At 36.2% G+C, this 13,300-nt stretch overlaps 1 protein-coding gene across 1 annotated transcript in view; it reads left to right on the top strand.

Moving 5' to 3' along the window:
* The window catches only part of RELN (reelin), a 517,734-nt gene that overhangs the window by 337,015 nt on the left and 167,419 nt on the right, over positions 1 to 13,300 (top strand). The window contains exons 13-17 of the mRNA XM_027123841.1: positions 3,155 to 3,267; positions 4,611 to 4,819; positions 5,570 to 5,698; positions 6,391 to 6,500; positions 10,082 to 10,148. Coding sequence (XP_026979642.1) covers positions 3,155 to 3,267; positions 4,611 to 4,819; positions 5,570 to 5,698; positions 6,391 to 6,500; positions 10,082 to 10,148 — 628 coding nt within the window. The remainder of the gene's footprint in view (positions 1 to 3,154; positions 3,268 to 4,610; positions 4,820 to 5,569; positions 5,699 to 6,390; positions 6,501 to 10,081; positions 10,149 to 13,300) is intronic.

The following is a 13,300-nucleotide window of genomic DNA, read 5'->3' as shown; positions in this document are numbered from 1 at the left end:
GCTGATAGAAAAGAAAACAATATGGGAAGAGATTTAAGATATGATAGACAGTTTATAAGTAACCCCTCACTAAGTATGGTGCCTTAGGAAAATCAGTGACTGATTGTTAATCTAGACCAGGTCACACTCCTTTCTTCTTAGACACTGCCTATGTGTCCTTCCTGGTTTCATCCTTTGGTTCATATCAGTCTGCTGTGACTACCATTTCTGGAAAATTTGCTCAACTTTCAAAGTTTGGTTCAAGTTCTGTTTCCTTCATTCACACATTTTCATTTATACAACACAAATTATTTAAGGACTAGTATCCAGCACTGTTCTTAGAGCCGGAATGCAGTGAACATGACAAAAATAATGTAATATACATCATTCATTTGGGTTTTTTGGTTTTGTTTTCTTTATTATTCCTTCAACAGATATTTACTTAGCATCTCCTATATACCCAGCCCTTTTAGCCTACACTTGTATCTCTTTTCTCTGAATTTTGACTGCAGTTATGGCAGCACAACACAGTTTACTGCTAATCATCATTCTTTCATGTATATTAGACATGTGTATTAGTTACTTGCTGAATTACAAACTTTTTGAGGTCAGGGCTTATCTCCCCTTTAGGCCCAATGTCCCGCACATAGTCAATAAAAAAAAAAATCACTTTCTTAATATAAATGAGTGTCTTAAATCTACTTAAAACAGGATTTAAAATACTTTAAAACTAACTGTCCATCTAGTTTCTATTGAAATTTTCTGTACCTTAATTGCTGTACAAAACGCCCTTTGAGTCATACCTTTCCACAATACATCAAAGTGAATGAAGCTGAAGAAGAATCCGTGTCTTTCTGTAGGAGCTGCTGTCACTGAAACTTCACAGAACTGATAAATTGCCCCAAGAGGGATCTTTCAGATAAAGTCTGTCATCATTTTAAAGTCTTGGCTCCTTTTGGACTTTCTTCTTCTGTCATTCTGGGCTGGATGAGCCTCCCATGTGGGTTTCTGTTCTCTCTGAAACTCAGGTGCAGTTCACGAACTGTTCTTGAGAGAGCAGAGAGGAGTTACAGGGAACAAATTTTAATGAAATTAGAGAGAATTGTTGTTTCAGTTCCTATGTCTCTGGATGTGGTGCTTTAAACCCACACTGCCTGTGACCTTTCACCTTTTTTTGTTCTTTTTTGGTAAGTCTTTAATATGGGCTCAATAGTCAATTCTTAAAAGTTACATTTTAAAAAAGAGAATTTAATTTTCATGGAGGTCTTTCCCCCACCTCTCCCCCCCCCACCAGACTGTCATTTTGAATGGCTTTACTTGCTATATTTACTATAATCTTAAAGTATGTAATGAAATGCTAAAAATATGATATCAGTTGTCAAAATCATGAGATTTTTCTCGACAGGTTGCTGCCATTGAACAATAAACATCTTTTAGGATGGGGTCTACATTATCCCTATATCTGGCTTCTCTATTCTCAATTCAGATTACTTAACTCAGTAAATATTTATTATATGCCAAGTTACATATGTCTGACAGATGTAACATGCCAGACTTCACAAATACCACCATCCAAGTTACTTCTGTTATCATGGTCTTTCTTGTACTGGTCAGGTTCTAGCTTTCTTACCTAACATCACATTTCAGTAATTTCTCCCCAGGATCAGATAGATCCCAGTTACCCAGATCGAGTTTAAGCCAGACACTTGCAATAATTGACACTTTATTTTTTTATACAGATGGTGAGTCTCAGGCTTTTTTTTTTTTTTTTTTTTGCGGTACACGGCCCTCTCACTGTTGTGGCCTCTCCTGTTGCGGAGCACAGGCTCTGGACGTGCAGGCTCAGCAGCCATGGCTCACGGGCCCAGCCGCTCCGCAGCACGTGGGATCTTCCCGGACCGGGGCACAAACCCATGTCCGCTGCATTGGCAGGTGGACCCTCAACCACTGCGCCACCAGGGAAGCCCTCAGGCATTATTTATTGATTTTACTAGATTAACTCTTAAAGGGTAACTTTATTCTAGAGTTTTTGAGGTTGCTTTTTTGTCACCGTAGAGTATTAGCAACAAAAATTGCCTGTAGATAAAAATTAACATTGATGGTGGTTGATTTAAGAACTGGAAGAGGGTCTTTTTAAAAGATAATAATAAAAAGTTAATGTTATAAATTTTGGACCTTAGGGGTAGAATATTTGCCAGGAAATCCATGTACATATCACCACTCCTGCTATTATGTTTGGTGCTGTTATGAAGGATAATGGTGAGTGGGGAGAGGTTTCTGGTTAGACGTGTAATCCTTTAAAATCCAGGTTAAGCAGACAATTGATAGAAGCCAGCAGTAATAAGGATTATTGGCCAAATGCGGTAGAATAGAGGGTCAAAGGCTGAGACATCAACATCAACTCCTGGCTCTTCCACCAACTGGTTAAATTATCTTCAGTTTCAGGTACTTGCTCTGTTATTCAGTTGCATCATCAGGATGATCTTAACTACCTCTCAGTTCTAACTTTATATCATTTCATATGACTATAAAGTAGTGTGATAGAGAGTAAACTACTCTATATAGCTTCCAAGAATCAAATGAAGTACCAAAAGTAAAAATGTAAAATGAACTGCATCTAAAATACAAATACCCCAATAAAGATGGTAAAAAAAAAATCTTTTTCCTAAGTACTAAAAAAAAAAAAAAAAAGCAAATACCTAATATGTGCTAAAATATTAAAGATACTACATACAACAGTTTAAGTAACGCACTGCTTCAGAAATCCTTGATTCAGTGAGTCACCACAGTTTTTTTAAAACCATAATCAATAGGTTCTGAACTTGGGCTATAAAGACCTCAAATATACGGAAGTAATGGTTTATTAAAAAGCAGAGCACACTTCTTTAATGAGAGTTAAGATATGGACAGGTAGTCACAGTTTGTTGCAGACTATTATTTGAGTAATCTCATTAAGTAAATAGTTTGGCCTTCACAAATGTCAAGTCTTTGATCTTTAGCATGGCCTATCTGAACTATCTTCATAAATTTTTCCTTTGGGTCTGGTTACCTTTGTTTAGGGTCATTCTTAAGTGACATCTGGGTTTCATAATTATTTTTTATTCTGAAATTTAACACTACGTTTTACATGTTAATGGATGCAAGTTGGTACTAACACTTAAAATTTTTTGTGCAGGAGGGATTTGTGACCCTGGAGAGTCTCATGAAAATGATATCATCCTGTATGCAAAGACTGAAGGAAGAAAAGAGCACATTACACTGGATACCCTTTCCTATTCCTCATATAAGGTACCCATGCCAATCTGTGTGTCAGATGGCCCCACCCCAGTCCAGGTCAAAACCATGGAGACCATGCTAGATGCCGTGCTAGAGGATAAATCTCTCTTCTGGCAGCCCAGAAAGTTGCCACATTTCTTTAAAACAGTGACATGGACATTATTTTAGCGTTCACTTTTTTTTCCTGATACAAACAAAAAGTGAGGTTTTATCAGGAGGAGTGAATTACAGCCCATTAGAGACAATAAGGAGGAGCCCAATACTCTGACAATTATTCTCGTCCCTAAGAAAGCCCTAAAAGTGGCTCTAACTATGCAGCTTCACAGACTTGGCATCAGGCATAGTGACTATTAATTTAGCATTTGAGGTTTCCTAGGCAGAAGACATTGTAAAAGTACAGATTGCTATTACCTTTGCTTTTTTCTTTGATAATTTGAGCCAGAGATTGAGTCTTTGGAGCCAGAGATTTGCCCTTTGGATTTAGGACAGATGTTGGCTCTAGTTATTTGCAAACATCTTAAAAATTATGTGATGCTTATCACAAGGTAGAAAATTATCCTCTTCTAATAGTAGATGTATTTGTGCTGAGAGTACACTCACACATTCATTACTAGTTAGCCTTCCCTCCACGTTGATGGCACCTTCGGGACTTTAAAAAGCTTGAACACAGCCAGCCTCTAGCATCTCATAGCTTCAGTTAGGAAGACAGGAGATAAGCATCAAGGCTAGAATAGGGAACAACCAAAGAAAGTACCCAGTACACTCCACATGCTACGGTCACCCAAGTTATACCATTTGGGATTTCATAATGGACCACTCTTCCAGCTGTGACTAGGTAGGGTTCCACCCGCTCTGGTCAGCTGCATGCCTCAGACCAAATCAATACGTCAGTTATCGTGGATTAACTCTTTGCTCTGGCTGTGTCCACTTAGAGTCCTATTTTCAGAATACCTAGTTCGGCAAAGAATTCATATTATACAATACACTTTAAAAGAAGACTGATGACGAAATGTAAATAAGTTGCTTTTATCTTGTGCTAAGGTAGATAAAATGGATACATATGCTTTGGTAACTTTTAAAGACCTTAAACCAGTTTATCTTCAGGTAGAGAGGGCCTGATCAGTCACACACAGGGAGTTCCAGGTGTCTGCAAAGGAGGAATTCTGAGTGACTAAAATGAGTGCCCCATGAGGACAGCATCTTCTACATGAAATAACAAATGGAACATACAGAATATTGCTTGGTGCTTAATCAACGGCAGTTATGTACATAGTAATTGCAAGATTGAATTTAGGAGAACTCACAGACTCCCATAGGGAAGGTTATGAGTGATTTTGGTTTCCTTTGTTTTGAAGGTTCCATCTTTGGTTTCTGTAGTCATCAATCCTGAACTTCAGACTCCTGCTACCAGATTTTGTCTCAGACAAAAGAACCATCAAGGACATAATAGGAATGTCTGGGCCATAGATTTTTTCCACGTCTTACCTGTTCTCCCTTCTACAATGTCTCACATGATACAGTTTTCCATTAATCTGGGATGTGGAACACAGCAACCTGGGAACAGGTAGGAAGCCGCATTCTGTGCGCCTGTGGACAAATTAACAATAAACACGTGGACCTGGCTATTAAATCAGAGCAACTTCTCAGTAGGTTTTCAGCTGAATTTTTAATAAAATATCCATTAACAAAATACACACTTTCCCTCAAAGGAAGAAAAAAGTTCTTCAATTAATATGTAGAGTATGATTAGATAGATTTTGATTAGAAATGGCTTTATTCTAAGAGCTTGGTCTTAGGTATCAGAGGTGTTTGGAGGAGCTGTGGCAGCCATCCATTCCGACAGATTGCTGAGAGAGCAGAAAAAACAACCAAAGAAAAGCTTGACCCCAGTTGGTTAGTGACCCCGTAATAATAGGCACAGAAATCAATTAGCACTTCAAGAGCTATGACTTCTCGGTTTCACTTGCTGAAGTGTTGCCCTTGTCCTTTCTAAGGATTTTGTCAGTCTGACATTCACAGGATGAAACGGCAGTGTGAGACATGGTAATTGCCTTGCCATCTATCAGATTCAGGAGCACAAACTCAAGTTCCCATTCACTGTCTTTAAAACATATTTTGTTTCTATAGCAGTAAATTAACTGCTTGCCTTTTGAAAGCTGGTCAGACTTCAGTAGAACGGAAGATGCTTTGGAAACAGCATCTTAATTTGTACAGTAGTTCTACAGATGTTTAATGTACCTCGCCAGAGATGAGTCATTTCATTACATTTGTTATCTTTGCCCCTTTTCTGTTGTGCTTGGTCTGGTGTTATCAGTGTCAGCTTAGAGTTTTCTACCAACCATGGGCGTTCCTGGTCCCTGCTCCACACTGAATGTTTGCCTGAGATCTGTGCTGGACCGCACCTTCCCCACAGCACGATCTACTCCTCAGAAAACTACAGTGGGTGAGTGCATTCTAACATAGCAAGAGATCTGAATCCATGTTGCAGACTCAAAGTCGATGAGTAAGCCTGAGATTAGTGTTTTTGGCATAACAGGTAAGGAAGCTGCCTTCTCTTTTTCATCTGATTTAGTAGTGATCTCATTTTTAAAACAGACAGTAACTTTGGTAAATCTGATGCAAGATCACAATTTGTAGGGTCATTCATTCTTTAGGTATTTGGCTTTTATATTTTGGATTACATAAATTTAAGTTCTATACGATGACCCTATAGTTACTGCCATAAGGCTTATTGCCAAAATACTCACTTAAGAAAAGATAGACAAGTGGAAGAAAGTCAAGCTTTGGAATTGAACCTGGGCTCAAATCCTGGTTCTGCCGGCTATTGATACTTGTGTAATGCTATTTACTCTAACTTTCCACGTAAATTAAGGACAATGATTCACCCCCTTAAGGACTGTTAAGAGAATTAAAGATGACTATGTAAAATACTTGCCACTTTACAGGATAAGCACTAGATAAATAGATCAACAAACTCCACAGGTGAATTTAAAGAGTTCATTACCAAACTTAAGTGCTATCTCAAGCATACAGAGACTAGAACTTCAAAAGCATGTAAAATAGATTCAAAAGATGTGAACATGGATGTGAAGCTGTTTTGTGCTAAGAAGCTCTTTTGTGCTAAATTTCTTGCAGGTGGAACCGAATAACGATTCCTCTTCCTAACGCAGCACTAACCCGGGACACCAGAATTTGCTGGAGACAAATGGGACCAATCCTTGGAAACATGTGGGCAATTGATAATGGTTAGTTTATGTCTGTCATAATCACATGCCATTGATGTAGCATCTTCCTGTGCTTTTGTTCATCAGCACAGATTTAATCACCGTTCTAAGTCATGGTCTCGCGATTCATTAAATGCCCTTTCTTCCCTTTCTCCTTTGCATTCCGTTAGAAGCCCAGGGATGCACAATCAGAAAAAAAGACAGCGGAGTCAGCAATATTAGAGGCTAGAATGTTGCAACATACATTATTTTAAAATGCATAAAGTCGTGAAACTCAGACTTGTAGTTGATGACAAGGGATATCCTAACATTTTCCCTGAATGTTTTCTACAAAATTAACATACATACCATCCTGCATGTATTAAAATAAGACCCATTCTTCTCTTAGTAGCTACCACAACATCTGGAATGCTTCTCCTGTAGATGCAGACACCACACATCAGGAAACGTCATCTCTAAAATGAAACTTCTGAAGTGAAACTTTTACCTCTTTTTCAGAAAACAGTATAAAAGGAAAATTCAGAAATACATAAAATATCCTGTTATCTTTAATTTTTAAGTGAATTGTTGATAAACAATGTTGTTGCATTACATTAAAGCCAGTATCACTTATGACAAGTGCACTGAGAAAAGATAATATTTAATCTATTGGAGTGCGTGACTGTAAATTTCTTATATTTTTTATTAATAGCCAACTCTTAATAATTCTCATTACAGGCAGATTCATAGATTCCCTATTTTCAGAGAGTATATAAATCTGACTGAAGAGTTATACTACAATGAAGTAGAGGGAAGGAAGGAAGGACAAAATATCAATACTTAAGCAAATTTAGTAGTATAGCCACTGCCTTGTGTCCATTTTATAAAGCAGGAAAAGCCTACACTGTTGTTTCATGCTGATTTTCCATCTCTTAATAATATTTTTGTTATTTTTGAAAATTTAAAAATTGATACATAATTCAAGAAGTTTTACATTCTTGAAACTCAGGAGTAACTTCAGGCAAGATAATTTGCTGATGAGCCAATGTAAATTTTTTAAACAATCTGTATTCAAAGAAGACCAATAAAAGACCCAGACTTCAAAGACCTTATGAGCTGTATGGATATAAACATATGGACACAAACATAGTGTATTTGCAAAAATGTCTAAGGATGAATTTGTTAAGATGGAATTTCTCCATTGGTAGACTATTTTGCATAGTATTTGAATTACTACACCTGTTAATTAGCTCTAGGGAATGAGTATGTGCCTCTGGATTATGGGATATGGATGACATTTTCCTGCTGTCATACTTTTCAATGGTCCTATAATGAACTTAGATTACTTTAAATTATCATAAAAGAAATTGGAAAGTCAGTAATGAAATAAAGCATATAAGGAAACTAAGAGCACAAGTGAAGTCATATAAGCCTGTGAAAAGAATATCTATATTTCCTAAAGAAGGCTAATACAACATGATTCTAAGTCAGAAAGTCAGAAAGACCTGAGTTTCCAACATCAAGCTTTGAGTAGAATGAGAAAAGATAAAAATACATGGAATAGGCATGGTTAGGAGTGTGGGTCGAATGCAGAACTAGAGGCAGAATCTCTTAAATTCTGACATTATTCTATACATGAGGCGTTCGCGGAAGCAGAACCTGCTCTCTGATTTCTTCGAAAGGCAAGAGGAGGACACACTGTCACTCCTTCTCAAGGGAAATGTGTGTCAACTTGCCAAAGAACCCTTGAAGTCTCCTCCATTTCACTATGGAATTTCAGAATTACATCAAAGAAAACAAACAGAAAAAAACAGATCAATATTGGAAATTATCCTGAAATTCTTAGCAAAATGGAAGATCCTAGAGCCCAATATGTTTATTACCACTTTTTAATTTTTTAAACTTGATTGCATCAATGATAATAGTGAAGAAAACTATCTTTTTCACACTCTTAGAAAAACAGAGCCTGTACATTTACTCATACTGCAAGTCCTAATGACTTCCTCATTAGCAGGGAAAGATGACAACAAAATTCTTATTTCCAATTTTTTCATCGACTTGGAAAGTCTTATTCTGCTGTTGAGTTTTTTTAATGATGGGGACTTTTTGATGTGTGTCATTGGTACACTATAGGGCAGCCCTGCAGAATGCAATGAACAGCTTACAGGACTTAGAGCAAACCCTACAGCAGCCACAAAATCAGGAGGGCTGGGAAAACAATCCATACACTCTTCCATGCTAAAGAAGGATGAAACCCCTTTCTGATTCCTCAGCACTCGGTGTCCAGTGGAGCCATCAAAGCAGGTGGGGCAGGAAGGTAGCGAAGGATACTTGACTCCAATATGAGATGATGATTATAACTGTATGGTGCCAGGTTCCAGCCATGAAACATTTAATTTATTCTTTCCTCAAGGAATATTATCCCACTTTAAAGGATAGGGACACCGAGGCTTAGACAGGATAAATCACTTATCCACAGTTTCCCAGGTGAAGCTAAAATTTGAATCCAGGGTTTTTTGTCACCTAAAACCAATACCTTTTGAACAACTGAGCCTGCTATCTAATCTCTTCCTAAACCAACAGTTTCCTTGAGAAAGAGTTTTTCCACTGGCCTGCTTTGCATCTCATTAGCTCTCATTTCCCTAACAGCTGCACCTGTTAATTGACTTCCAGGGATTAAATGCTTGTAGAAGCCTAGACAACAGGAAATTTTTTTTTAAAATAAAATTGCTTAACTCTTTTGATGTGATTACAAGACAGAGGAGAAAATGATAATGAATAGTAAGTTTGTTTATGCCTGAAATTGAATACGGGAGGTCTCAGTAACCATTGCGTCTCTAATTCCTCCTTGGTTTGTCCCACTTTCACGCTATTTGGTGTGTTACTGATTGTACTGATTATCAAAAGGTTTAATATCTTTAAATGTATTTGAGTCTGAGTATCTCAGAACCTACCATTCGACAGTCAGGGGCCCTTTTCTCAGCATTCCCAAGGTTAGAATTTAGGTTTGTAAGATCATTATCAGTCAAGCCCACCATTTAAAAAAAGGTCTGCATTGTAGAGAAGACTTTATGCTCAACCACAGATTTTAACTCCCCACTTCAGGAAGGATGAATTAATGTTTAGAAATACATATAACAATCATCTGCCGTGGTATAGATTTTCCTCAGATGAAAATGAAATTATAGTTTTTTTAATTAAATTATAATCTATTTATTTTTTGATATATCAAATTGATCCTTTCTAAATTCTTTATTTCCACCTGAAGAATATAAACTTTGTGGAGAGTTCAAAATAGAAGCACTAATATTCTGCCTGAAATCACGTTAGCTGAAGAGACTCCCTTAAGGAACCCAAATCACATGGCCCTACTTTCTCTGCTATGAAAGATTAAAATCTTGAAAGGATTATTTAAGTTAAAAGAGTTCTGGCAGATTTGTAACTAAGCACTTACCTTGTCACGCAGCACTCTATATGTCATCTGGATTCCTGTGCACAACATACATACAACGAACGAGATTTCATGGGTATTGCTTCACAAAATTGTTTCCCATGCTGATGGTGTTCTTGGTCGTCTTCCCAGTGATTTTGCCATCTTTCACATGCTCTCTTTTGCCCTGCAGTTTATGTTGGTCCATCGTGTCTCAGATTCTGTTCTGGCAGAGGACAGTGCACTCGACATGGTTGCAAGTAAGCAGTTCTGAGTCATATCTATACTTCTCTTTTTTGATATGTGCTTTATCTACTGAAACCATGGGTCATATTAGTTTGTTTTAATTTCCTTTTTAGGCTTTTAAGGTCTTTGCAAGACTAAAAGTAGCATACTCCAAATGGAATTTAAGTGTAATAGAATATTAAACGTATTTTGTAAGTGGAAGTTGCTTAATAAATACATTTTCTGTTAGGCTAAATTGTGAACAGATGTAGCATACTTCATGTAAATTCGTGAACAAATTGGAATTCTTCATAGTTTGATGGCTGCCTTTTCCATCTTTAGTGTCTTCAATATGGTATTTCCCCATAAACTTGTTCTAGTGTTCATGAGTCATATTTTAATTCCTGGCATGCTTTGTAAATGAATTATAAAAATCAATAATGACCCATAGACCCAATGTTCAAGGAAACTGGAGTGGGCCAAATTAACAGATTTGATAAGAAAATTCATCATCTCTAAATGTAACTTCAAATCTTGCTTACTTTTGAAAATCTTTTGAGTCTTCAAAATGATATATAAAGAATTTTATATAATAATGATGTTGAATATGAAGTATGAAATTACACATAAACAGTTTAATATCCGGTCACCATCGGAGCATTGCATTATATTTATTTATAGGAAGAATGGATAGTCATTATGTCATTCACCTATCATATTTAATTATAAGATATCCTGAGAATTACTGAAACCACAGTCTTTTTTATACAGATAAGTTTTCAACAATGGATCATCTAGTCTCTCTTCTTGTCCTCCAAACAAAAAAGAGTCATTAATTAGCCAGTTAAATAATTAATTAATGGAAAACTCATTTAAAAAATCATAAAAGTGCTTTGAACCTGATCATTTAGAAATTATATATATGAGGCAAGACATTGGTCACCACTGAGATTAGAGTGTCGGGTTAACTTTGTTATTTAATTGAAGTATACTTGCTTTACAATATTGTGTTAGTTTCAGGTGTACATCATAGTGATTTAGTATTTTTGCAAGTTATATTTCTTTATAGGTTATTTAGTTCCCTGTGCTATACAGTAAATCTTTGTTTTATCTATTTTATATATAGTAGTTTGTATCTGTTAATCCCCTACCCCTAATTTGTCTCTCTCCTCTCCCTCTCCCCTTCCATAACCACAAGTTTGTTTTCTGTGTCTGTGAATCTGTTTCTGTTTTGCTATATACATTAATTTGTATTATTTTTTAGATTCCACACATAAGTGATATCATATAGTATTTGTTTTTCTCTTTCTGACTTATTTCAAAAAGCATAATATTCTCTAGGTCCATCCACATTGCTGCAAATGGCAGCATTTCATTCTTCTTTATGGCTGAGTAATATTCCATTTTATATATTATATATACCACATCCTCTAATGTAAATCATCTGTAATGGGCACTTCGGTTGCTTCTATATCTTGGCTATTATAAATAGTACTGCTATGAACATTGGGGTGCACGTATCTTTTCGAATTAGAGTTTTTGTTTTTTCCGGATATATACCCAGGAGTGGAATTGTTGGATCATATGGTAGTTCTGTTTTTAGTTTTTTAAGGAACCTCCATACTCTTTTCCAAGTAGCTGCACCAATTTACATTCCCACCAAAAGTGTACAAGAATTCCCTTTTCTCCACATCCTCTCCAAAATTATTGATAGGTATGTACTTATTGCCATTTTATTTCTTGTTTTCCAGTTGTTTTTATAGTTCTTCTTTGTTCATTTCTTTTTCTTTTTCCTATTGTAGCTTGATGATTTTCTTTTGTAGTATGCTTGAATTTCTTTCTTTTTGATTTTTGTGTATCTCTTTTATATGTTTTATTTGTGGGTTCATATATGTTGACCCATAACTATATCTACTTGCTTTAAACTGATAAAACTGATAATTTAAGTTCAAATACATTCTAAAAAACCTACATTTTTTACTCTCCTCACCCACATTTTGTGTTTTGGCTGTCATTTTTTACATCTTCATGCTTATCCCTATACTGTTTATTGTAGTTATGGTTGCTTTTATAATTTTTCTGTTTTTTAATCTACATACTGGCTTATTTAAGTGATCTTCAGTCCTCACTATATATTTTCCTTTCCTATTGGGATTTTCCCTTTCCTGTAGGTTCTTGCTTCTTTTTCCATTTAGAGGAGACCCTTCAACATTTATTTTAGGGTAAGTTTAGTATTGCTGAATTCTTTTAGTTTTTGCGTCTCTGAGAAGTTCTTTGTCTCTCCTTCTGTTTAAAATGATAATCTGGCTGGTTAGAGTATCCTAGGTTGCAGATTCTCCCTTTCAGGACTTTGAATATACCATGCCACTCCCTTATGGCCTGAAAAGTTTCTGCAGAGAAATCAACCGATAGCCTTATAGGGTTTCCCTTGTGTATGACTGTTTTTCTCTTGCTGTCTTTAGAATTCTCTATCTTCAACTTTTGCCATTTTTATTATATGTCTTAGTGTGGGTCTCTTTGGGTTCATCTTGTTTGGGACCCTCTGTGCTTCCTGCACCTGAATATGTTTCCTTCTTTAGGGTGGGGAAGTTTTCAGCCATAATTTCTTCAAGTACATTTTTGATCCCCTTCTCTCTCTTCTCCTTCTGGAACCCATTATGCATATGTTGGCATGTTTTATATTATCCCATAGATCTCATATGTTGCTTTCATTTCCTTTTCTGTCTGCTGTTCTGATTAATTTCCATTATTCTGTCTTCCAGATCATTTATGCATTCTTCTGTATTATTTATTTGGCTATTCATTGCTTCTAGAGTGTTTTTTATCTCAGAAATTGAATTATCTGTTTTTGATTGGGTCCTAGTTCCTTGTTAAGATGATCTGCATTTATATTGATAGTCTTTCTTAATTCAGTTAGCATTTATATTACCAACTTTTTTTTTAAAATGCACAACGTGAGAGTTGTGATTTGACTTTTAAGCATTTTCTTATCTTTTATAAATTTTTTTTGGCCATACCACGTGGCACGTTGGATCTTAGTTCCCTGACCAGGGATCGAATCCACGCCCTCTGCATTGGAAGGGCAGAGTCTTAACCACTGGACCACCAGGGAAGTCCCTATTACCAAATTTTTGAATCCGTGTCTGGTAGACTAATTATTTCTGTTCCATTATTTTTTTCAGGGGTT

This window comes from Aethalodelphis obliquidens, unplaced genomic scaffold (assembly GCF_003676395.1).
Source record: "Aethalodelphis obliquidens isolate GAN/ISIS:26980383/991018 unplaced genomic scaffold, ASM367639v1 scaffold27, whole genome shotgun sequence".
Lineage (NCBI taxonomy): Eukaryota > Metazoa > Chordata > Mammalia > Artiodactyla > Delphinidae > Aethalodelphis > Aethalodelphis obliquidens.
The sequence above is the reverse complement of the archived record's forward strand: the minus strand, read 5'-3'. Positions and strand labels throughout refer to the sequence as shown.